General features: G+C 48.7%; 1 protein-coding gene across 4 annotated transcripts in view; it reads right to left on the reverse strand.

Moving 5' to 3' along the window:
* The window catches only part of SEMA5B (semaphorin 5B), a 121643-nt gene that overhangs the window by 42908 nt on the left and 53277 nt on the right, over positions 1-25458 (reverse strand). For 3 of the 4 annotated variants that reach the window (XM_032480489.1, XM_032480494.1, XM_032480474.1), the window contains exon 2: positions 664-866. In XM_032480489.1, the coding sequence (XP_032336380.1) occupies positions 664-817 (154 nt within the window). In that variant the 5' untranslated portion in view covers positions 818-866. Of the gene's footprint in view, positions 1-663; positions 867-1846; positions 1927-25458 lie in introns of those variants that run through there. The other variant, XM_032480483.1, reaches the window with a different exon arrangement.

Below are 25458 nucleotides of genomic sequence, written 5' to 3' on the forward strand. Positions count from 1 at the left end.
TGGGGCACTACGGTGTTTGTGTTTTGTTTTTACATTATCATCAAATGTAGATGCTAATTTTAGAAACTCTTTATCAAGAACTTATGGGCCCCTCAGAATATGTCCAGTGATTCACAAACCCCAGTTTGGGAGAGACTTTAATAGGACACTCTCACACCCTGCCTTGACAGAAGGAGATATTAGTCGCCAAGGTCCCTTTCCCTGGGGGTTCCCAGGGCCCCAAAGATGGGCATCCCTGCAGCCATCTTAGGGCAGAAGGAAGCTTTCCAGAGATCTCCAGACACTTCCTAATGAGTGAGTCATCCTCATTCTTCCCCAGGGAAGCCAAGAAATAGAGCTCCGCTTCCAGAAGAGCTAGACCAACCCTTGGCCACTCCACCCAGGGCAGCCACAAACTCATTCTGCAGCAAAGGTGTTTCAGAGAAAGACCCTTCCCTCCCCTCTTCTTTCCCCTGAATGAATTGTCTGGAGACTAGAATCAGATCCCCCCAGTTCTCAGCTGCCCATCCTTCTTACACCTATCCCAAAGGAAGAGTCTCTGTACCCTATAGGACATGAGCATCCTGGGACTTTCAATAGCCGGAGAGACCCTGCAGAGGTTCCACCTAAGTCCTTCAGGACATAGTCACTGCCAAAAAGGACAGAGAGGGAAGCGGCTCTCACCTGCAAAGGCCACGATGGGGTGTTCCCTTGGGGAGCACAGTTGCTGCTCACTGCTGGGTTCACTGGTGACGTCCTGGGAGCTGGCGAGGTGCACTAGCAGCAGTGTGAGGCTGGGTGGGAGCAAGGTGACAGCCAGGGGCCCAGGGAACACCATGGTGGGCCCCTCCGCGGTCCTGGCTCCCGGAGGCCGGCTGGGGGAAGACCTGAAATGCAAACACTCACTCTCACCATGTACTCTGTCGGTGATGCCCGCCTCTCCCGATTTCCTCCATGGCTGGCAGTGGGCCCACGGGATTTGTTTGTTTATTTGTTTGTTTTAATAAATTTGTATTTTATTTATGATACTTAAGGGTTTGCTCCAGGAATGTGAAGTTATAGATCATATCTTGAAAGCTAATTTCCCTTGTAATGTATTCTGGACAAAGCTGACAAATTATAGTGCTTTTTCTATTACGATCCCAAATGGTTTAAAATTCATTTTAATGATAAAGGTGGGATCTTAGGGATCTTAATAAATGGAGTTAGGACAAGTGGGTAGCCATTTGTAAAAAGATAAATTTAGATCTATAACTCACACCAACTAGGAAAAATTCCACTGGATGAAAGATTTAAATGTTGAGGATAAAACCGTAAAAGTACTAGAAGAAAATATGGGCAGAATTCTTTGTAACTGTGGAGTGGAGAACCATGACTCAAAATCCAGAAGCTATTAAAGAAAAGATCGACATATTTAACCACATAAACCCCACAAACTTCTGCATGCTCCCTCCCCCACCCCAAAACAAATCAAGCAAAACCAAAAGGTAAATGACAAACAGGGGAAAAGATTTGCAGTTCAGGTCAGAGACAAAGGGCTAATATTCCTAATGCATAAAGAAACCCTGAGAATCAAGAAGAAAAAGACCAACCATCTGGTAGAAAAATGGCAAAGAATATAAATATAAACAGGGCTTAAAAATATGAATGATGCTATTCTCACTCACAATAAGAGCAATGCAGATTAAACCTTGGGCTGAGATAGTACTGATCATCTAACAGTTTAGTACAAATCCAAGTGGGACGACACAGTCTTGGGGAGGCTGTGGGAAAAGGGGCATGCTCATTGACTGCTGGTGGGTGTGAGAATGGCACAACCTCATGGAGAGGGATCTGCAAAATCTGGCAAAGCAATAAAGGCATTTACCCTTTGGTCTAATTTCTGGGAGTCTAAATCAGTGCCCCTCGAAGTGTGGTTCCCTGGACCAGTGTCGACCCACAAGCTGGGACCACTCTGTGGGAAGATAAATGAAGAATTTGGAGAGTGTTTTAAAAAAAACTTTATAGTAATTTGACAGTCATTTTTACATCTATTGGATCTAATAACAAAATCTGTGGGCTTGTATATTGCTTAGGTTTTTTTTCCCCAAATTCACTTCTCAAGGAGTTCACTTTTATTGAGCTTTACGTAAGCATCCATCCATGACAGATTGTAAATTGAAAAGTAAAACCTGCTCCTTCACCACAATTAGTTAAGAAACAAAAATAGGATGCAAGGGCACCTGCACACGTGCAAAGTGACTTATGCACAAGGTCATTCCTGTGACATTTCTGAGATAGCAAGAGACAGGGAACAACCAAATCTCCAGTCCCTGGAGACTGCTTCAATAAGCCATGCGTATGGTTGCAATGGAATATGCTACAGCTCCAGACAAGAATGGGCTTTTTATCTGGATGTTTGCTAAGGGGAAATCTCCAGGTATATTAAGTGAAAAAAGCAAGGTGCAGAACAGTGTAATAGCGTGCTACCTTTCGTGTAAAAAAGAGGGTAGAAATTGCTTGTATTCGCATTATTATACAGTGTAAAAATAAGCCAAAACGAAATGTTTTTAATTTTACTGAAGTGTAGTTGGTTTACAATGTGTTAATTTCTGGTGTACAGCATAGTGATTCAGTTACACACACACACACATATATATATATATATTACTTTTCATATTCTTTCTCATTATAGGCTATTACATAGTATTGAATATGGTTCCCTGTGTTATACAGTAGGACTTTGTTGATTATCTATTTCATATATAGTAGTTAGTATATGCAAATCCCAAACTCCCAGTTTATCCCTCAACTCCTCCCTTTTTCCAAGGTAACCATAAGTTTATTTTCTATGTCTGTGAGTCTGTTTCTGTTTTGTAAATAAGTTCATTTGTGTAACTTTTTTAAGATTCCACATTTAAGTGATATTATATAGTATTTTTCTTTCTCCTTCTGGCTTACTTCACTTAGTCTGACAATCTCCAGGTCCATCCATGTTGCTACAAATGGCTTTATTTTATTCTTTTTTTAGGTTGAGTAGTACTCCATTATATATATTTATAGACTCACAACTTCTTTATCCAGTTCTCTGTTGATGGACATTTAGGTCGTTTCCATAGCTTGGCTATTGTAAATAGTGCTGCTATGAACACTGGGGTACATGTATCTTTTCAAATTAGAGTTCCCTCCAGATATATGCCCAGGAGTGGGATTGCTGGCTCATATGTAAGTCTATTTTTAGTTTCTGAAGGATGCTCCATACTGTTTTCCATAATGATTGCACCAAACTACGTTCCCACCAACAATGTAGGGGGATTCCCTTTTCTCCACACCATCTCTAGCATTTATTGTTTGTGGACTTTTTAATGATGGCCATTCTGACTGGTGTTAGGTGATACCTCATTGTAGTTTTGATTTGCATTTCTCTGATAATCAGTGATACTGAGCATTTTTCATGTGCCTATTGGCCATTAGTATGTCTTCACTGGAGAAATGTTTATTTAGGTCTTCTGCCATTTTTTGATTGGGTTGTTTGTTTTTTTGTTATTGAGTTGTATGAGCTATTCTGGAGATTAAGCCCTTGTCAGTCAAATTGTTTGCAAATATTTTCTCTCAGTCCATAGGTTGTCTTTTCGTTTTGTTTATAGTTTACTTTGCTTTGCAAAAGCTTATAAGTTTAATTAGGTTCCATTTCAAAACTAATTTTTTTAAGAAAGGTTACCTAAAAGTAGCAAAATGGTGATCCAGGCTTCTCAATGTATACCCTTTCATATTATTTTTGTTTTTGAATATTATGTTTAATAAAACCTATTCAATAAAACTTTCAAAATCTTTTAAAAATTAGTTTTGGAGCAGCCCAACCATTCCTCTGGAGCCTGACTCAGACCCTCTGTGAGTCAGTTCCCACCTCTCTCCTTCCCTCGTCCATCCAATGTGTCACCAAGTCCTGCTGACTCCACATCCCTCACTGAGTGACCTCCATGGTGTCACTTTCATTATCTGTGAAATGAAAGGTTGAACTAGAGAAGAGATTCCCGGAAGAGATGGGAGCAAATCAGAACCCCTTCCACTAGGGTGGAGTCCTGGGCCAGCAGGTGAGTGATCCCAAAGGTGATTCTGACAAGCTTCCCCTGGGACTAGAGGCCCTGGGGTTCCTTCACAGTCTAAGACCCTTTTTGGTCCTAATCTCTCCTCTCTCTTCCCTCCCTACTGCCCTACATTACTCCAGGTCCAGAGAAACTACAGCAGGATGATTTTCTTCCTGCCTAAGTTTCCACACTTGTGTGTGACAAAGGGTAACACCTATCATGGCATTGCTGCAGGGCTTCCAGGAGATACCCAACTGTATGCCTCACAGAGCCCCTTCTCCCTTACCCTGCCCAATCCTTCAGCCCATGGGCCGTTAGTCCCTAGAGCATCTGTTTAATCCCTTCATCATCAGGTTCAATTCTCTGCTCCTCCCCCAGGAGATCCTGGCCATCCCTCTGAGCAGAGATCCTCTAGGAGGGAGGTATGGCCGAAACTTAACCCTGGGGCGATTTTTCTTACAGTCGCTCACAGGAACTCATTCCTCAGTGCTAAGCTGGGTTCTTCCTGCTGCAAGGGACTTGGCACTGCCATCCTGTCTAGGTGCCCATCACCTTCTTTCCTTCACACTGATTACTGGTCTCAAGGGAGTGAGAAATCAAAGGGCAGGGCCAACCCTCTGGAGCCAGTCAACCTGAGTTCAAATCCCAGCCTTCTCCTTACCAGCTGTGCCACTCTGGGAAAAACACTTACCCTCTCCCTGCCTTAGTTTCCCCAAATTAGGAGTGAGAATAACAATATCAACTCCCTCAGCAGTTGTCAAAGTTAAGGGAGTTATAGCTAGCCGTTATCAGCAGGTTCCACATCCAACCAACAACAGAGCAAAAATATTTGGGATAAAAAGAGTCCAGAAAGTTCCAAAAAGCAAAATTTGAATTTGCCATGCCCCCAGCAACTATTTACATAGCATTTACATTGTATTTACAACCATTTACATATCATTTCCATTGTATTATGTATTATAATTAACCCAGAGATGATTTAAATTGTACAGAGGATGTACTTAGGTTACATGCAAATACCACACCGTTTTATATAAGGTACTTGAGCATCTGAGGATTTTGGTATGAGGGGGGTCCTGGAACCAATCCCCCCCCCCAATACCAAGAGATGACTGTACTACCTTTGAAAGGCCTAGAACAATGCTGGCTGACAGTGAGCATCAGAGAGAGAGCTATCCTGGTGCCCCGAAGGAAGCGAGCAGGGAGGACTGGGGAAACTCCTAGTGGCCTTTGACGCTTGTGCTGGAGGCCTTCTATTTGTTCCTCCACTCTCTCTGTTATTCCCCGGTCTGTGCCTGGACTGCATCAGGGGTCCTTCCCTCTGGCCATTGGGTGCCACTGGCAGAAGATGGGTAGAAGGATGGAGGGAGGGGGGAAGGAGGCAGCAGAGTGAGTGGCTGCATCCTTCCACTGAAGCCGGAGCTCTGGTCCTGCAGTTTCTCTGCCTCCAGGTTTCAACAGTCGCTCCCTCCCTCCCTCCCTCCTTCCTCCCTCAGGCTGAGGGGTGCAGGCCCACGTTATCAGCCCTAGGGTACCAGACACTGAGCCTTCCCATATGGTTCCCAAACCCTTCCCACACCTTTGTAAACAGCTCCTTTATTAAACTGCCCTCACATTTCCCAATTTGAGTGAGCCATCTGTTTCCTGGGGATCCTGACTATATTAACACCTAATGGGTGATGTTCAACATGTATGCCAATATCATCATTTTAGACCTTAGCTGGGCTTTTCCTGTCAGCCCCTCATCTAAAGTGGTATGACAACTCCCTCCCCCCATTATTCCCAACTCCTTCCCAGGCCTCCCTGCCACCCCCCAGAGTCCCCGGGCCTGGCCCTCCCTGCGTGACCAGATCCGTGATCAGATCCGGCTCCTGGGCCTGAATTATGAACACATCCTGGGCCCCTTCCCCTCCCCCAGGCCCCAGGCCTTAAAGTACCTAATTTCAGCAACAGAAGTTTCCATCACATTCTGGTTTTTATGTAAATATGTCCTCCAAGTCCCTCTGGAATCAGTAATTGCTAGACTAATGTCACTCTGTCCGCCTGGGCCCCAGCACAGTCTCAGGAGGAGGGAGGGGCATGCAGCCCAGGATGGAGGGCGGGACCTGGATTCCGGACTGCGGTGAGGCGGGGAGGAGAGGATGAGAGAGCCTGAGCAGCCGACTGACATGCACAGGGCAAGTCACCCAGAGACAGGCAGACCGAACACTGATGAGGGAGGAGGCAGGCAGGGCCTTTGTTCAGGTGAGCATTTCGGCACTAACGTCAGGAACCCCACGGGGGCTGTGCCTAGCCTGTTTGGCCATCGCCTTCAACACCTCCTCTGCCCTTGGCTAGGAAGCCAGTAGACCCTCGGGGGTGCAGGGGAGGGATAGAAGGAGCAAGGCAGTGAGGAACGGGGCTGGAACGTGGGGCGCAGATGGTCAGGGCTCCATGAGTATGGGCCTGCTGGCGTCAGCGGAGCAGGGGGTGCCACGGAGAGGAAAGAAGAGTGGTAGATCCCCGCATTTCTGAGAGGGCTGCAGGGGCTCTGAACTCTTCTAGATACTTGGGGTGGGGGCTGACTTCCCATCTCCCAGGAAGTCCCCATCCTTGGAAATGATCTCCCCTCCATCCACACGTCAAAGGGCCTTACAGGTACCTTTTTCCCATCCCACCACAGCTGCTGCCCCAAGGGAAGTCAAGTGGACAAAACAGACCAATTGGATGCTCTTCCAAGCCACTTGGCTGTACACTGCTCACCCCCACCCCTCATCGGGTCAAGTCAGTCTTTGTAGAGGAATCTGGGAGCAGAAGCAATCTGAAGACAGAGACCAGTGACAGGAGAGAGCAGAGACCCTCTGGCAGCCTTCCAGTTCCCAGTTCTAGCCCTTTCCTGAGGTCTGACTACATTCTGCTTCCATGAGCCACCCTCGCCCAGATCCTTGTAATCAGAGTCCCTGTTTTTGCTCAAGCCCTTTGGCGTTGTGTCAGACCACGAGTCACCTCCACAGTGCTGCCTCCTTGGTGTCCATTCTCACCTTCCTGCTTCCTATGGGAGCCAGTGCCTCAGTGAGGGTGCGGTGGGGGCAGGTGCCCTGCTCAGGGGCCCATCCCGGCCTTCCAGATCCAGTGCCCAGTGAGATGCACCAGGAAGTCATGTGGGACCTGCAGGGAACTGGCCGAGACGGCTCCCTTCCCGCCTGGCCTGCAGATAGGACAGCCTCGCAGCTCTGGGGCACCTCTAGCCACGTGGTAAGGATCATGGTGCAGAAAGACAGATGGAACCTGGGCTGCTGACAGAATCAGCCCTGGTCTGCCTACCTCTAGGCATCTTTCCCATGTTTGACCATCACACATCTGTGCTGTTCCTTGTCTGTAAAATGCAGAGAATAATAACACCTCCCTCACAGAGTTGCTGGGAAGATTAAATGCATTATTTTGTCTAACAGGCTGAGATCAGTACCTGCCACAAAGTAGGCGTCGGGTAAGGGTTGGCTATTATTATTATTATTATTATTGAATAATCCACTCCTAATCTGTTGAAGCCCTTGTTTTTCAGGTATTGTTAGCTAAGCACCATTCCTATTCCACACAGTTTGGTTTCTCATTCTTACAACCAAACACGCCTAAGACAAGCAGGAATTTCTATTTCTAATATATTTGTTTGGACTGACATTAACGTAATCCCCGAATTTCTCCCCCGGCAGTGCATAGCAGAGCCCACCCCATCTTCCTGAGTGCTGTCGAGGGCTGTGGAACCTCCTGAGCTTGCAAGGCTGCCAGACCTGGGTGCAAATCTTAGTTCTTTAAAATATGGCTAACACGTCCTTGCCTTAGAAAGGAAGCTTGTAATGCTCTGAGAACTAAGTCTGGCACAGAGTAGGCCCTTTATGAAGTCCATCTATGTACATGTATTCATCTGCACAGAACACTCAACTAGTTACCTAAGTGTCTTCCCAGTTTCGTTCATTCATTTGTTTATATACTACTTCACTGAGCACTTGCTGAATACCTACTATGTGCAGGTTGCTATGTAGATAAAGGAAGTGAGGGAGGTAGAACACCCCCCAGGACATAAGTATGGTCCCTGCGTTCAAGGAGCTTACAGTTCACTAGAGAGGAGACATTCTCCCAAGGAACAAGCTATCACAAGGCAGAGACAGCCACCCAGGACCTGGGGTCTGGATGGTGGGGGTCGCACAGAAAGCCTGTGTTTTGCCCTGTCTCCAAGCTGCTGGTCACTGGCACTGTGGCGGGTGCTCTGGGAGGGAGGGCCGTGCCAGCTGATTTGCTATTTGGGGAAGCCCTCAGTGACAAGGAAAGCATTTTTCCAAAGCATTGGCCAGAGCTTCTTTTGCCTTCTCTCCCACTGCTGCCCCAATTCCCTGTGGTCCGTGATATGGAGGTCACTGTAATGGTGCCTGGAGGCGTGTGCATGCGCGTGTGTGTGCATGCGTGCGTGTGTGTGAGAGAGAACACATGCCCATGCAAGCCCCTCCCATCCCTGAGGACCCCTCGTCTTCTGTGGGACTTCTCCAGGGCTCATTTTCCCAGCTCAGTCAGTGGGCGGAGGATTAGCCGCAACTGTGGGAGGGGATGAAACTGCTGGCTGAGAGGGAAGGAGAGCGAAGGAAGGGCAGAGGGCCAGGCCCGGGGCTGCTGGAAGGCCCACAGTCCTAGAGGGACCTTTGCTCCACTCTGGGGTGAAGGAAGAGGGAGACAGGGGTGAAGTGTGTTCTGTGTGTGTGTGTGAGCTGAACCCCCCCAGAGCCCACACTGGCCTCCCAGCACATTCCCTGCACAGCCATGCCCCACCCGCTTGCCAGAGCCCACCGCCCAGACCTGCCTTTGGCAGGAGAAGCTGCAAGTCCTCACTGAGGACCATTCTGTTCAGTAGGCGGATGAACAAAGGGGTCTCAGCTCTCCTTCAGGTTTCAGTCTCACAAAAGAGATGGAAGCATGAGAAGATGAGCAGGAAGCATGTCACAAGGCAGCTGAAGAGAGGTGCCCTTGGAGAGGGAAGGGAGAGGGTGCCAGTGGGATGCAGGTCTAAAAAACCTCATGTGGAAGGTAGAACTCAAACAAGGCCTTGAGGAAAGAAGAGGAACTTAAAAAGCCATCAGGGTGAAGAGCTTTCCAGACTGATGGAACGGCAATGGCACAGACCCAGCCCTGGTCCATCCTCACATAACCCAGTGAGGCTGGAGAAATGGGCAGCAGGAGATGAGTCTTCAAAGGAAGACTGAGGCCAAATCATGGTGAGACTTTAGTGTGAACCTGAAGCATCAGGAGGTTTTCTTCTGCTGAAGAGGAGGGCATGTTGATGGTTTGGGGCAGTGGAAGGATGTGGCTGGATCTGTGCTTTGGGAAGTTAGGTGGCAGCAGGCTGCAGGAGGGATGGGTTAGAGCGGACCACCTGACTGCAGGACAACTCTCAGACTTGGAATTGGGTGCCTCCTCCTCCAAAAGAACCCAGCCCACACCTGGTGCATGGCTGGATCTTAGCCCCCACTAGCACCTTATGGAGAACACACCAGCCCAATTGCAGGGGGTGGCCTGGATAGAAGCCGGGAGGGGCTGGGAGACCAGCGAGGAGGGGGGTGGGTCACAGAGCTGAACTAAGGCAGCCATGCAGACTGCAGAGAGGTTGTCTCCAGAGCAGCCAGGGATCTCTTTTCTCTTGATTGAGAAAAAAAAAGGTGTAATCAGAAAGAAAAAGACAACCAATGACCCTGAAAGATGAGGGCTGGCTTGAATAAACACGGCTGCTGCCTTTGAGAACGTGCAGGGCACTGTGCTAAACTCTTTCCCTGCAGGACCTCAGTTTGGCAAGAAAGCTGAGGGGTGCCCAGGGATCACCATTCTCAGTTGACATGAGGAAACAGAGGTTAGTGAGGCCAAGGAGTGTGCACGAGCTTCCAGCACCACCTGATAACAGAGCGGGGATTTGAACCCGGGACTGTCTGCTGCAGACACCCTGCTCTGGGCCTTTCCACACACCTCCCTCCCTCGAGGAGAACTGGCCCCTAGCCCTTCTGGCACCTGCCGAGCCCTGGCTCCATGCACTCTCCAAGCAGCCTTCGGAGTTTCGTTTGGTTTCCTGAGTTGGCTTCCCAACCAGAGAGAGCGCTTTCTGGCTATAAAGTATTAAGCTGACTTCCTGCTGCATATCAGTCTCCTGTAAGTGGCTCTCCTGAGTGGCTCTGGAGAAAGAAATTCCAGAGGTTGGACGGTCAGGGCAGAGTCCAGAGCCCTACACCCAGGGCACTGACAGTTACCTGACAGGCTTGGGGCCCAGCCTTGGCTGGACAGCCAGGGGCCAGGGTGGGTGGGAGACAGTGAGATGCTCCTTTCTGTCTCCACCTCAGCTCAGCCCTTGAGCCCTTGGGGATCCTGGGGGAAGGGGGCTCCGCTGGTCCTCCTTCCCCAACCCCTCCCTCCCTGCCTTTATTCGAAGTCTCCACTTGGCTGCCTGCCTGGGAAAGGAGGAGAAAAAGAGAAGGAAAAGAAAAGAAGAGGAAATGGGGGAACCAAGAGCAGGAAAGAATGCAATGAGCCTGCTGTCTGTTGGGAGGGGAAGGTGGTGGGGCGCACCCGTCACTCCCCCACCCCCACCCAGGGCCAGGAATGCCATCTTCCCACCCACCCATCACTCACCACTTGGGGGGCAAAGCTTAGCCAAGCTCAGCACAAAGATAAAATTGAGATGCAGATTCCTTCCCATTGCTCTGAATAGAGCAGATTGGATACGGATTTCCCTCTTTTCTTCCTATTTAGACCATCTGGGAGACTGGGGCCCCGAGAGAAGATTGGGACCAGGTGGGGGAGGGGGCAGAGGCTCGGAAAGACTGCCCCTCACTTTTCATCTCCAGAACCTGAGGGTAAGGGTATGAGATGCCACCGCCACCCCTACCCCCTTTCCCAGGAGCAAGTTCATTCCCTGCCTCTGCACACTGTTCTCTGGGCTGGGCCAGGCTGGGTTGGAGTCACCTCTCCTCTGTGTATTTTTTGCAAACTCCAAGTCATGATTTGTCCCATCAGGGTTTGGCGTCTTTCCTACAGTCACATCTACATCCCCCTAACTGCAAGTAAATTCATAGGGAAGATGGAAGGAAAATGTGAGCACAGAAAGTTTAATAGGAAGGGCTCTTAAAGATCATTTGGTTCAACCCTGTGTTTTACAGATGAGGAAAGTGAAGCTTGGGGAAGAGTATCTAGCTCAAGATTGGGCAGGGAGCTGGTGGGAAAACAACAAAGACCATGTTAGTACGTGTCAGGCAGTGTTCTATGCTCTTTATATTATGCCATTTAATCCACACAATAACCCTATGAGGCAGGTACTATTATCATACCCATTTCATGGATAGGGAAACTGAGGCACAGGCAAGCTAAGTAACTTGCATAAGGTCAAACTGGTAGAAGCCAGATCCAAACCCAGGCAGTGGGGTTCCAGAGCCTGCCCCTTGCACAATCTCAGTGCACCACGTGGGAAAATGGAGTTATTTGACAGAGCCTTGCGAGTGGAGCCGAGGCCTGGCAGGCTTCGTGCTAGAGCTCAGGCTGCTCCAGGGATCAACTGCAGATGGGCAAACCTCTAAAGCACAGTCCACAACAATTCTGCATTTATAATCATGGAGTCTGGACTCGCTCCCATGAACAGAGTATATCAGCATAAGGTAAGCCCTGAAAGCAAGAATAGAAAGAAGTGTTTACATTACTTGACAAAACGAGCAAGTGTGAACCTCGTGAGGGCAACTTTGTAGGAGATGATGTGTGTGTCAAGGAGTATGGATCAGATGCAGGAGGAAAGGACCCAGCATTCAGGGAAACACCACGGATTAGAATCAGGACCCAGCGTCACGGTTGCAGCGCAGCTTAAATGAAATAAGGTGAGTAGCATGCTTGGTTCAGACAAATATTCAGGAGTGGTAGTGGTCGTGGTTGTACTAAGGTTGTATGGCGATGAGGAGGGACTTTTTTTCTGTTTTCCAAACATTCTGTAATATTTCATTGTTTTTGCGAGGAAAAAGAAAACAAAGGAGACTTGCCTCCTTTAATTGCTGGAATTAAATGCTAAGGATGTTGCCAAACAAATCAAGCTTATCTATTCATTAGAGCAGCCTCCTTTTCCTCCTCCCCATGGGCAAGCTCTCTCCATGGAAATATTTTGCTATCAGATATTTAGTTGCTGTATAAAATGAAAATTGCATTTGAAAACATGCCTTCAGCTCAAAAACAGCCCATAAATCCAGCAAAAGGCACATCCACTTGCTCAACATAAACCTTTGTGGGGAGGGTCCATTTTTTTTTAATTGAAGTATAGTTGATTTACAATGTCATGTTAATTTCTGGTGTACAGCACAGTGATTCAGTTGTACATATATATATTCTTTTCCATTATAGGTTAAACTATTGAATATAGTTCCCTGTGCTATACAGTAGGACCTTGCTTATCTATTATGTATCTAGAGGTTTATATCTGCTACTCCCAAACTCCTAATTTATCCCTCCCCCCACCTTTGGTTTCCCCTTTGGTAACCGTAAATTTGTTTTCTATGTTGGTGAGTCTGTTTCTGTTTTGTAAGTAAGTTCATTTGTATCCCTTTTTTAGATTTCACATGTAAGTGATACCATATGGTATTTGTCTTTCTCTGACTTACTTCACTTAGTATGATAATCTCTAGGTCCATCCATGTTGCTACAAATGGCATTATTTTATTCTTTTTTATGGCTGAGTAGTATTCCATTGTATAAATATACCACAGCTCCTTTATCCAGTCATCCTTCAATGGACATTTAGGTTGCATGTCTTGGTTATTGTAAATAGTGCTGCTAGGAACACTGGGGTGCATGTATCTTTTCAAATTAGAGTTTCATTTCTCCTGGATATATGATCAGGAGTGGGATTGCAGAGAGTTCTACTCCCTCACCTGAGCATCGTTCTCAGCACCTGGAAAGGCAGTTCTCCTATAATCTAGAGAACTCCTAAAGAGAGGCATGCTGCTGATGGTTGACAACGGTGTGAATGTTCTTAATGCCACTGACCTGTACATTTAAAAACAGTTAAAATGGGTTTGGTGGAAATATAAAATGGTGCAGCTGCTATGTAAAACAGTATGGATGTTCTTCAAAAAATTAAAAGTATAATTACCCTATGACCCAGCAATTCCACTTCGTGTACAGGCATACCTCACTGTATTGCACTTTGCAGTAATTTGTTTTTCACAAATTAAAGGTTTGTGGCTGCCCTGCATTGAGCCAGTCTATCGGTGCCATTTTCCAACAACATTCACTCATTTCATGTCTTTTTGTCACATTTTGGTAATTCTTGCAATACTTCAAACTTTTCATTATTATTATATTTGTTATGATGATCTATGATCGGTCATCTTGGATGTTACTATTGTCATTGTCTTGGCATTTTTTAGCAATAAAGTTATTTTAAATTAAGGTTGTACACTTTTTTAGACATATGCTGTTGCACACTTATCAGACTACAGTATAGTGTAAACATAATTTTCAGATGCACTGGGAAACCAAAAAATTTGTATGACTTGCTTTATTGGAATATGCACTGTATTGTGGTGGGTCTGAAACTGAACCCGCAGTATCTCCAAGGTATGCTTATTATATCCCAAAAAAACTGAAAGCAAGGACTTGAAAAGATACTTGTACACCCATGTTCATAGCAGCATTATGTGAAATAGCCAAAAGGGGGAAGCAACCTAAGTGTCCATCAAAAGATGAATGAACAAACAAAATGTCTTATTATCATACAATGAAATATCATTCAGCCTTCTAAAGGAAGGAACGTCTGACACATGCTACAACATGATGAACTTTGAAGAAATTAAGCTAAATGAAATAAGCCAGGCACAAAAGGACAAATATTGTATGATCCCACTTACATGAAGAAAGAGACAGAAAGTAAGGTGGTGGTTGCCAGGGACTGGGAGAGGGGAGAACCGAGGGCTGTTGTTTACTGGGTACAGAGTTTCCATTTACCAGACGAAAAGAGTTCTGCAGATGGATGGTGGTGGTGGTTGCACAACATTGTGAATGTTCTGAATACTACTGAACTGTACAGAAAAAATAGTTATGATGATAAATGTTATGTTATGTGTACGTACCCACAATTTTAAGAAAAAGAGCTCCTAAAATACAAAAGATTGAGGAGGACCAGAGGACCCCAGGGGATGTGCTGCTGACCTCCCAGAGGATGGGGTCTGCTCCTGCTCACCCCACAGTGTGGCGCCCACCGCCAGACCCTCCCTCTCCTGCAGGGCATGCTTGCCCCTGATCAGTGAGTGAAGTGAGCCCCCTACTGTCCAGCCACACCTTGGCTACCTGGCCAGGGCATCAGGCAGCCCAGGGCCGAGGTGTGGGCAATGGGAGAAAGAGTTAGACACGGCTGCCCCTGAAGAGCTGAAACCACTCATTGGAGCGGGGTGGGGGGTGGGGCAGAAATGTTTAGTGAGTCCCTGAATACACTGTGAATGAGGCAAGGGCAGGTCTGAGGCAGGAGTTCCCATGAACCGTTTACTTGCCACTGTCTTCCTTCCCTGTTGCTGCTGTGACCCAATCACCTTCAAAGACACAGGTATTCTCTTACAGTTCTGCACGTTAGAAGTCTGACATGGGTCTCACTGGGCTGAAATCAAGGCGTCGGCAGGGCTGCATGCCTTCCTGGAGGCTCCAGGGGAGGGTCCATTTCTTGGCTTTTTCCAGCTCCTAGAGGCCACCCACATTCCATCTTCAGAGCCAGCATCACTGCCCCTCTCTAACGCTTCTTCGGCAATTACGTGGCCCCCTATCACAGCTGGGAATGGTGCTCTGCTTTTAAGAACCCTTGTGATTACAATGGGCCTAACTGGATAGTCCGGGACAACCTCCCCATCTCGAGGACCTTCACTGAGTCACTGCAAAGCCCCTTTGCTGCAAAAGGGAACACATTTACAGGTTCCAGGGGTAAAGATGTGGATGTCTCGGGTGGACCATTATTCTGCCTGCCACACCCACCGTACGGACTCCCACCCAGTCATCCACACGCAGCAACCACTTCTGGCATCCAGAGACTCTTCTGTGCATGAATTTCTAAAGAAAGAAGAGCAGCAGCAGGAAAAAGATCATCATCAAGTCATGGCCACATTCTTGGGGAGGAAAAAAGAGGCTACTGCTGAGGGGACGGTCAGGGAGCGCGATGTGGGAACCCAAGGGGGTGGGGAGAGAGGACCAGAGGTGGGAGACCACACGTACAGGGAAGGGGAGCAGTGTGCCCCATGGGAAAGAAGACGGTCACAAAATGCAAGGGGAGACTCTGGGAAAGACCTGACAGGTGAACTGCTCTTCAGACCCAGAAATTCATGAACACTGGCACCAAAGTTTTACCAAAGGGTGATTATTCTTCACTTCCCAAAAGGATTTTCCAAAGCATTCTTCAAGTAATGAGTTCCACTGTGTTCCTAAAATAGGATTTATACCCAATTTTTCAGTAACACATAAAGGGATGCTTGTAAATCTATGGAAATGAAGTGAGACCAGTAACATCTGCCACCTTCTGTGCTGGTGGTGTCAGAGGGGGCGGGGAGGCACCACCAGTGGGGGGAGGGGGGTGCACTCAGACTCCAGCCTCCAATTAATCCTCAGACAACCTTCCCTCATATGACACATGCACAACCCAAGGGTGGGTGGAGGGGCGTGGAGGAAAGCAACAGTTCGGGCTCTGACTCCAATGTCCTGTTCCTTCTGCCTGTCCTTAGAGAGGAGAGATTTTTCAGGGCAGTAGAGTCATGCATCTCTGTCAGCAGCAGAAGTGCCTCCCTCCTCCATGCACACATACTGCTTATGTAGTGGGGCATTTCTGGGGTGATCCTGAAACTTTCAATTAGGGACAACAACTTGCATTCTGAAGTTATTAGAGAGAAGACTCCAAATGGCCTGAAAAGGGAGAAACTGCCATGATGTAAATGGCTGATTTCCTGTGTCTTTGGGGAGCCAGTGAACACATGGTACCAGCAGGAACAAGGGCTCAGGCCCCTTTGCCTCCCTTCCTTGGCCACAGAGCCTGCTGGAAATACTCCTTGGGCTTCAGAGTAGATAATATAGAAGACAGTGCCTTAAAAATCTTTGACCCTGTATCTACTTTTCTGTCATTACACATTACAAGGTCCAGGTTCCTTGCAACCTCTCACTTGGCCCTAACTCTCATTTCTGGTTCTTTCATCCAGATACGTGGTTCTCCTCTCAGTCCCCTCTTCTCTCACTGACTGCTCTTGGCACCACTCCTTTGTCTCCAGGGTTTCCACTTCCACCCCAGCTCCATCAGCACCCCAGACCTCCAGCCCTTCTCTTCTGGACTCTGGACCACAAAGCCATCTCCATCTCAGTGACACCGAGACATTTCCACTGCAGCCTGCCCCAAATGAAGTTGTCACCTTTCTCCCTTAACCTGTTCCTCCCACATCCCCCATTTCTGTCAATGGAAGCCCAGTGATCCTGTCTCACTAGATTCCCAGATTCCCCTCTCCCTCATCTCCCACATCCAACCCATTGTCTAGTCCTCAGAGCTGGCAGGCAACACATGAGCTATGTGCACAGGGATGGGGCGGGGCGGTGGGAGGACGCATCCCCATCTGGACAAGACGGCTCTGTGACTCAGCTCTCTTCTCCAGATTGTTGCCTTCCCAGGACTAGGGGCCCAGATCCATCCATTTTTAAAGAAAGTCTTTGCTTCTGGATTTATATGAAATTCCCTTATTTTTAAGTGCAAGTAATTATTTGCATTTTTGGAAATCCCTATGCATGCCAAACAAAATATGTCTGTGACCTCAGGGTTTCAGCCTCTCCCCCACTATTCCTTCTCTCCTTTCCCAATGCCGACATGCCAAAATGCCCACGCCCCCTCCTGGCCAAGGGAACCACGTCCTCAGGATCTCCCTGGGCCATTTTCTACATCTTCCCTCCGCTGGTCTCAAGCCCCACTGAACCAATGTTGGGCTTTTCAGCTTTAGAGTCAGGCCCTCCAAAGGTGGGGAGAATGGTGAGGGTGAGGGAGACAGAGAAGAGAAGGCTGATGCCACTTGGAGTGACAGGGCCATTAATTAACAAAGGCAAACATCTGCTGTTTAATTAACACCTTTCCTTCTCTTTCATCCTCTCTCCTGGTTTCCCTTCCCAGAGGGGCTCCCTCATGGGTGACACTGAAGCAGAAACCAGGAGGGCAGATGTGGGAAATGGGATGGGAGGTCCTGGCTGGAGGAGGCAGAGCAGAGGAGTGCGGAGTGATGGTCTCCGTGTGCGGAAGGGGAATAGGACAGGCTGGGTCAAGCAGGTTTGTGTTTCAGCAGGAGGCACTCCGATTGGTCCAGAAGTTCCTTGAGCAGGAGCTGGGAGCAGGAGTGCAGTGCCTAGGATCGTACACGGAAGTCTGCAGCTGTGGCAATGTTGCTGGTTGCCTCCCTGATACCCTTTGTAAAGTGTGGCTATGTTCCTAGTCCCAGGTGAGGCGCTTTCTAACCTCTCCTGCAGTTAGGGGTGGCCATGTGCATAGTTCCGGCCAAAAAGAACTAAGCAGTCAGCTACAGATTCTGGGAAAGGGTTGCATTCTTTGCAAGAGAATAGACTCAGCTGACACCACTCCTTCCATCCTGCCATGCAGAAAAATGTGATGTCATGAGCTATAGCAGCCATTTTGATACAATGAAACAGGCCAGGAGGATAACAGATTCTCCTGATGCTGTTGAGCCAGTGGGCAAAGACCAGCAGCTGCTGCCACTTCCAAACCTCTTGTTAAATGATTAAATAAGTCCTGATGTCTAAAGTTATTGTAAGCAGCATTGTCTGTTTCTTGCAGCCAAAAGCATTCCTAAGTGATACACTCTTCTCTAAAACCTCTTCTCTCCAGGGAGATAATGAACTGACCACTAGTTTAATTAGAGGTGAGTGAAGTCAAGAGCAGACAGAGCATTTGCCAGACTGGATTGCCCAGGACCTGAGATTAGAGCCTGGACAGTTGACAGCAGTGTGAGCCATGTCTACATTAGATCATGAGCTCCAAGGGGAACGTTCTCATCACTGCCTCCCCAGAGCCAAGCACAGAGCCTGCCATGGAGTGGGAGCTCAGCTGTATGTGATTGTGAATGAATACATGAATGGATGGATGTGCCACTTCCTGGCACAGGTGTCCCAGTGACAACCAGCTGGCAGGAAGGGACTGTCTAGCAGCTAGCTTGTATCTAGCTGATTCAAGACTCACCCTTCTCCAAAGCCCAGCTTAGAACCCTTCTCCCCTTCAGAAGCCCCCATATCCAGTTCCTATGATGCCCACCTACCCTCCTATTTGGCATTCAATCAAACCTCCCCATTTGTTACATATCTGGCTCCTTGGGTAGACTAAAAACCCCTTAGGCAGATGCCACAATCCTTTTAAAGCCCCCACAAACTACCGGTGTCTTGAACACAGAAGATAGTTGATATTTTTATTTGAGGTTGTTACTTTGGAGGGGTGCTAAGAGATGGAAGATTTAAAGAGTTTCTCAGAAAAGAGCTCCCCTAAAAGGAATAGTCCCCAGATATCTGTAGTACACCTGAAATTTAACCATTAGAAATGGACTACTTTGACTAGTTGAGTTAGTTACCTTAAAGTAAAACCCTTAATCACTCTCAGCAACAGTTTGTATAATGGGACTAAAATCTGTTTCCTAGTGCCCTTGTGTGAATCCAATAAACATGAAAGTTCATTTTAAGAATGTTTATTAAAATAAGCATTTAAATATGATTAGTCAAGGAAGAATTATCCCAGCAATCATTGACTTTGGAGCGCAAGCTTGGAGACTTAGGATGGAGGAGAATCTTAGACTCCCCCCTTCCCAGCCACCCCCAAAACGACCTCTATGTGGTCTTCATAAGTATGTGAGGAACTTCTTGAGTTTAATTAATGTGCTATTTCATGGGAGAGAGAGGAGAGGACAAATGTGGGGGTGTAGCAGGTGCTGTTGGCACTCTGCCAGATCCTTATTTCTGGGTCAGCGTACTCATCCCCCATCTCCCAACAACCTTCTGCAGAGGCCAGCTCTTAGCCTAGGGCGGTCCCCTCACAGAGACTAGGAAGCAACACTGACATGCAGAGTATAAAAGCCCAGCCCCCATCTCGGTGTAACAACTTCTGTGGTGCGGTTATCATCCCAGGACTCCCAGTGGGACCAGGCGGGCTTCCCTGATAGAGCCTCTCCACCTGGCTCTGTCCTCCGTCCTGCTTCCCCAACACACTCCCTGTCAGCCACGTGCGCAGAATCCCAGCTCGGGGATGCTTCCAGGGGACCTGACCTAAGGCAAGCCCTTAGGAGGCCTTCGCAGAGTGGGGATGACAAGGAGGTAGGGGAAGAAGTGAGCTGCAGTCAGGACCAAACTGCACACTTCTTGTTTGGCCCCGGGGTTCTGCCCCCTCACTCCCTATGCAAGACGAAGTGTGGGCCAGGCCAGCCCTCCACCACTTCCAGGGTGGCAGTCTTGACCTTCAGCCCCATGCTCTCCTGTTCTCCAAGGCAGTGTGTGAATCTTCTCCAAGGCCCCACACATTTTTCCTGGAAAGTTGCAAAGCCAGAAATCAATTGGTCTCCATGTCACCAGATAACGTTTAGGCTCATAGACTCACAGGATTAGTGTAAAAAGGGCCTTGGGAGACAGTGCAACTTCCCTTCACACTTTAATCTGGATTATAGGTCTGCATCTGTGCTCTCCTCTAGCGTTATAATCGTGATAATTGTGGTCGGCTTTATTCTGTGCTAAACCATTTACACAGCTGTATGGAAACAGAAATGCATGGATGCTAATCCCCCTCCCCAGGCCCTTTTCTCAGGGCTGGTCTCCCCATAAGCAATGAACCCGAGTCAGAAGGGACAGTGGTCCTGGGGGTGACTTGCCATGGGGTGGGGTGCAGGTTGAAAGGGCCCAGGTGCTATGCCTTTTAGTTTGGAGGGTGGGAGGGCAGCTGTTTGCAACCCAAGCCCCCACACCAACACAACTGGAAATATCAGTTTTTTGTAAGACAGGGCAGAGGGAAGTCAAGTTCATTTGGATCTTCTTGAGGCTCATAATGCCTTGTGAGACATCTGAGGTCATCCTGTCTATTCTCCCCGGCTCCAGGTAAGACAGCTCCTCGCCGCTCCAGGGCAGCTGGATTTGGGGATGGGAGAGGTCACTTAGTGACCACACCCCATCAGTGCTGGGGCATTCTTGAGTCTTTTTTGCACCAGAAGCCAACATTTATCAAGGACCCTAATAAATGCCAAAGGGGCTGAAGAATTGGGGGAGGACAGCCTCTCTCTTTAGGGGAACCCATCCTTTGAGAAATTCATGGTCTTCTGCTCACTTCTTAATGCTTACGTCTGAGTCCATCTTCCTGAGTCCACCAATGACCCCAACTTGTCAAATCCCAGATACCAGGTGTTCTGGTGAAAATACATGGTTTCTGCTCTCTTATGACTGTATCTAAGCTTTATTGTGTTCTTTGTTCTATGACAGTGTGTTAACTGTTTTACATAGGTTATTTTATCCTCACCATATGCCTATAAAATAGGCTATATTGCTTTTTGACAAGTGGGAAAACTGAGAGGTTGGGTTGCTCGCCCAGAGTCACACAGCCAATGGCCGAGCCAGAATCTGGCCTCAGGTCCATTCAATGCAGAAGCCCATGCTCTTAGCCAGCCTACTTCCCACCTCCCTCCAGGGCTGCTGGAGAGGTGGAGTCCCCCAGGAAGGAAGGCGGGGGCTTGGTGCTCTCTCCAGCTGCGGGGGTGCAGAGCAGGGAAGCTTCCCGGGCCTCCTCCTCAACTCTGTCCCCAAACCCGAGTCCAGGGCATTACCTCTCTCCCAACCCAGAGGTTCCTCCCTACGTCCCATCCCACGCTGGGTTCTGAATCCCTTTTCATCTCCTCTGGTCTGGAATGCCTGCTGCCATCAGGGCCACTGGTCATTATGTCCTGTTCCCACCTCTGCAACGAGTAGCTCCTGCTCTTCTCCTATCCTGCTCCACCCCCCAGACATCACAGCCCCTGGTCCTTCCAGCCTTCCTGGAGCCCACCTGTATTTATGCTTGTGGGATAAGCAGAGTCCCCCAGGCCCTGCTGAGCAGCTCACTGCTGCGGGACCTGCATTCTTCCTCAAGAGCCGTCCCTCTCCAGTCACTGCTCAGCAGCTGAGCCAGCAGCGGGGGTGGCAGAGAGCAGCGAGGCAGATAATCCAAGGTAGCAGGGAATGTAAAAATCATCTCTGTTTGGCTGTGGAAGGTATTTTTGGACCTACAGTTGAATGTGGGTGTGTGCGATGTGCTGGGAACTCACAACACTTCAAACCAAATCCTGAAGCGAAACCAGCAGGACCTGACTGCTGGTCTTAGGAATTAGAAAACCATCGTCTACTCTGCTCCTATTTCCTGCTGAGCGCGGTGGCTCAGTGTCTCAGCTGACATTCAGGGTCAGCTGAAGCAGAGCTGCTCCCTCTCTGCAAGTCAGACCCACCCTGTCCCCTGACCCAGAGCCCCCGGTGTCTGCCTGACAGGGACTGGGCAGCCACATGAGTGAGGCCAGCTCGGGTAACACAGGAGGGTGTGGCAAAGTGAGGGGTGGAACCTGCAGAAGGGCATGGCCACTCTGCAGGGCAGCTGCTGCTCAGCTCCAGCTGATGACAGGAGCCAAACACAACACATCTTTGAAAGCATCTGGCCCACTGACAACCAGTTTGCAATCTCCAGTCCCTGGATCTCACACTTCAGCATCCATCAGAATCTCCTAGAGGGCTTGTTAAAAGTGGATCGCTGGGACCCATCCCTGGAGTTTGTGGTTCAGTAGTTCTGAGGTGGAGCCAAGAATTTGCATTTCGAACAAGTTCCCAGGGGATGCTGAGTCCAGGACGACACCCTGGGAACCGCTGTTCTAACCTGGTGGCTATACAACAGGGGAATCTTACACTTCCTCACCTTTAACCTTTAATAGTCCTCCTGTGTCAACCTAAGAGGTAACCACATCCTTAAGAAGTTGAAAGTCAGGTGTATGTTGAGGAAGGATGGGCACATCTTGACTGAATGTCAACCAGGCATCAGAAGCGCTCATGAACAACCTTTCATTTAGTCATTGCAGCATTCTCGCCAGGGAGGTGTTACTGCTCCCACTTCATTGCTGAGGATCTAAGGCACAGAGATGGTCATGACTTGCCCAAGGCATACAGCTAGTAAGTGACAGTCCTGGGACTGAAATCCACATCAGCCTGACTCCACTGCCCATGCTTTTGCTAAGCCATCAAACTCCACAGAGAAACAAGGCTCATCTAATAAAGATGCCTTCTTTCTGGGGATTGAGCAGAATAGCCTCCTCTTTAAGGGTCCTCCAAGTCTGTCCACTGGGGCAACTCTCACAGAGCTGGATCAAGAGCCAGAAAACACTACAGGCATCCTTTGCCTCCCTTCAATGGAAAGGATCAATCAAGACCTGTTTTTTGGGCACTGCCCAGTGGCTATGATCCCCAGAAGACAGGATGGGCTGACTCTGGGGCAGCACAGGGCACTACAAATGCCAAGCTTGAGGAGGTCACTCCTGAATAAAGCACCTTAGTCCTTGGGAATACAGCAGAGCTGGATGGAAGAATTGTCTGGTTAATGTCTGTAAACTCCTAAGGGCAAGAACCATGTCTGTTTTGCTCAGCACTGTACCCCTAGCTCCTAACACAACACCTGATGTGTAGTCAACACTGAATTATTTGTTGAATCAGAGAATGACTGAACGGTGGAACAAAGGGGAGGGAATCTTTGCTCTCAGCCAGAGGGACCCTGGATAATGTGCCCGCTCACGGCGGAAAGTTTAGACACTCATAAACCAGCCAGCCTTGAGAAGGAAGATGTGGCAGGTGATAATTCTGCTCAAGGTAATGGATCAGAAATGTTTTCTGAATCCACTGTGGGCTGAGAAGCAAAGATATTAACAGGTTTGCCAAGAGCTGACAGGAATAATGTCATGTTCACCTCTGATCAGCCCCTATGCCTGTTTGAATGAATAAACCAGAGTCTCCCATCCTGAGCGCCCAGTGGGGAAAGTTCACACACTGCTCCGAGAGGGCGGTGTGCTTCTGCCGAAGAAGCGAAGAAGAAGCGTCCCGAGGCTTTTGAGAAGGCAGGTGGGATGGGGTGAGAGGCACGTGGACTTGAGCAGAAAGGGTGGCTCTCTCGCTAAAATAATCAACAGACACTCCCAGCGGGAGCAGTGCCAGGCACCGTGCTCCTAGTCCATTGCACCCCGCTGCCTCCCTTCTCTTTAATAATAATAACAATGACAACAACAATAGCACCAGTAACTACTTCATAGATTTGTTGTGAAGAAATCTCAAGAAAGTGATGGCACTGTGAGTGCAGTAAGTGCTCACCAAACGCCTGCTGACTGAATGAACTCACTGAGGGACCGGCCATGGCTGGGTCCCTTCCCAGTCCGGATAGGTTTGAGAAGAGTCTCTTCCCTCTCCAGGCAGAAAGTTCTTAAATTGTCTAACTTGCCTTCCTCCTCCTGCAACCTCAACCCTCTTACTCCACTGTCTATGATGACAGGGGATAGGACGGCAGTGGGGGGGACCTGTCTACGATACCGGTTCTCCAGTACTTCCAGGAAACCACAGTAACAGACCTCTTAGAGTCACGCATTTACACTGTGGAGGGTGTGCACCGACTTAACGTATGATCTATCCAAATCAACGCAACTCCAAATCACGTGGTAACATAATGAGTTCTGCTGCCCCATGGACAGCATGCCAGCCCTTCTCCCTGCCATCCAGCGCACTCCTGCTTCCTCCCCTCATTCAGTTGTGTGTGTGCAAGACTCAGCCTGGACCAGCCATCCCCGGAACTCGAATCAAATAAAAACAGTTCTTGGATTATATACTATTTTGCATGATCTGTGCTAGGGTCTGACTTTATTCAGCTCTTCATTTAATCCACTAGCTCCAGATGATCTTGCTGATGCTCTTGGGCAAATAGGTCCAGCACTGGCGAGAGAGGAGTCAGCGAGAGTGGTGGGGATGCTGGGTTGGGTGCAGTTGCAATGACTCAGCAGGAAGGAGAATGTCAGGGATCACATGTATCCCCTCCCTTTGATAGGCTCTTGCTGGTCCTCACAACCACAGCCCATCAGATCCCCTTTGAAGTCTGGAGGCAGTTTGCCTTCCCTTCCATTTAACAGATGAGAAGCTGGAGGCCTTGAGGGTGGCCACAGATCCAAATGTTCAGAGTGAAAAGTTCACCCAGATCTGTCCTTCCCCCTGCACCCTCTCCGGCTCCTGGATGAGCCCTTCCTCAGGTCAAGCCTGGAAGGTTCATACTGCTTAAGGCTCTAAGCAATTTGGGGTGGGGAGCCTGAAACCGAGAAAGCCTCCACCGATTGACGACAGCTTATTAAGTGTCTACATACCTTGTTTCAGAAATCTGGGAGCTAGAAGTGACTAAATGCCAAGGTCTCTAGAAAAATCACTCTTAATATCCTCTTTGGGGAGTGAGCAGTATCGAGACCAGGACAGGAACAGAGAAATGACGGCTACTCACCCCAGTCTGGGTCCCTGGCCTCCCTGGCTCCAGGTTATGCTCAGATCACATTTTGTCCTTCTCTCCCCTCCTACCCTCAGCTTCTCAGTCACAGGTGCCAAGTGGGCCTGTGTCCCCAGACCCCTGAGAGGAGCCAGCCAATGAGCTGCCAAGTCCAGGGTACATGAGCTAGACCAGCTCAGCTTCTGAGATGCAGCCAGCCGAGGACAGGACCCCAAACCTCCGTGCTGCAGGGGTGTCTCCTTCCCCACCCCAAGGTGAGTAGGGCAGAGCCTGGCTGGCTGAAGCAGGTGCTGGAGCCTGCCCCTCCCCTCTTGCAGAGAGGAAGAATGAAAAGGAGTGGAGTGGGGGTGGGGGAGTGTAATAAAGACAGGGACTACAGGGGAACAAAGGAAAATGAACAGTTCACCTGTTAAGGTCGTGAAATGGAGGATGCTTTTATTCTTTTGGTTTATGTTACTGCTCTTATGATGGTGTTTGGACAACAAATAAAACAGTGAAGGGATAAGAGGCTGGAGTCTGGGGAGTTGTGTGATGCTGCAAACTTGGTGGGCTGCAGATTCACAGGGCGGGCAGACAGCATGGAGCCCTGCGTGGAGGGAGGCAAGGAGGCACGGAATGATTCCGGGATTCCTCAAACCCCTCCCCGGTTTCCTCTTGGAAGACTGAGAGTTTTCCTCACCAGGCTGAGTTCCTGGTGATCTGGGTCCTGCCAGCTCAGATTCCTGAATTTCCGAAACAGAACTGCGTTCCTACTCATCGGGGCAAGGTCATAGGCCAGCTGGGAGCAGGCTGCCATTCCCTGTGCACACCACATCAGCACCCATATCCATCTGGCAGTAAGTGGTTGGCTGA

The sequence above is a fragment of the Camelus ferus genome, chromosome 1 (genome assembly GCF_009834535.1).
Source record: "Camelus ferus isolate YT-003-E chromosome 1, BCGSAC_Cfer_1.0, whole genome shotgun sequence".
Classification (NCBI taxonomy): Eukaryota; Metazoa; Chordata; class Mammalia; order Artiodactyla; family Camelidae; genus Camelus; species Camelus ferus.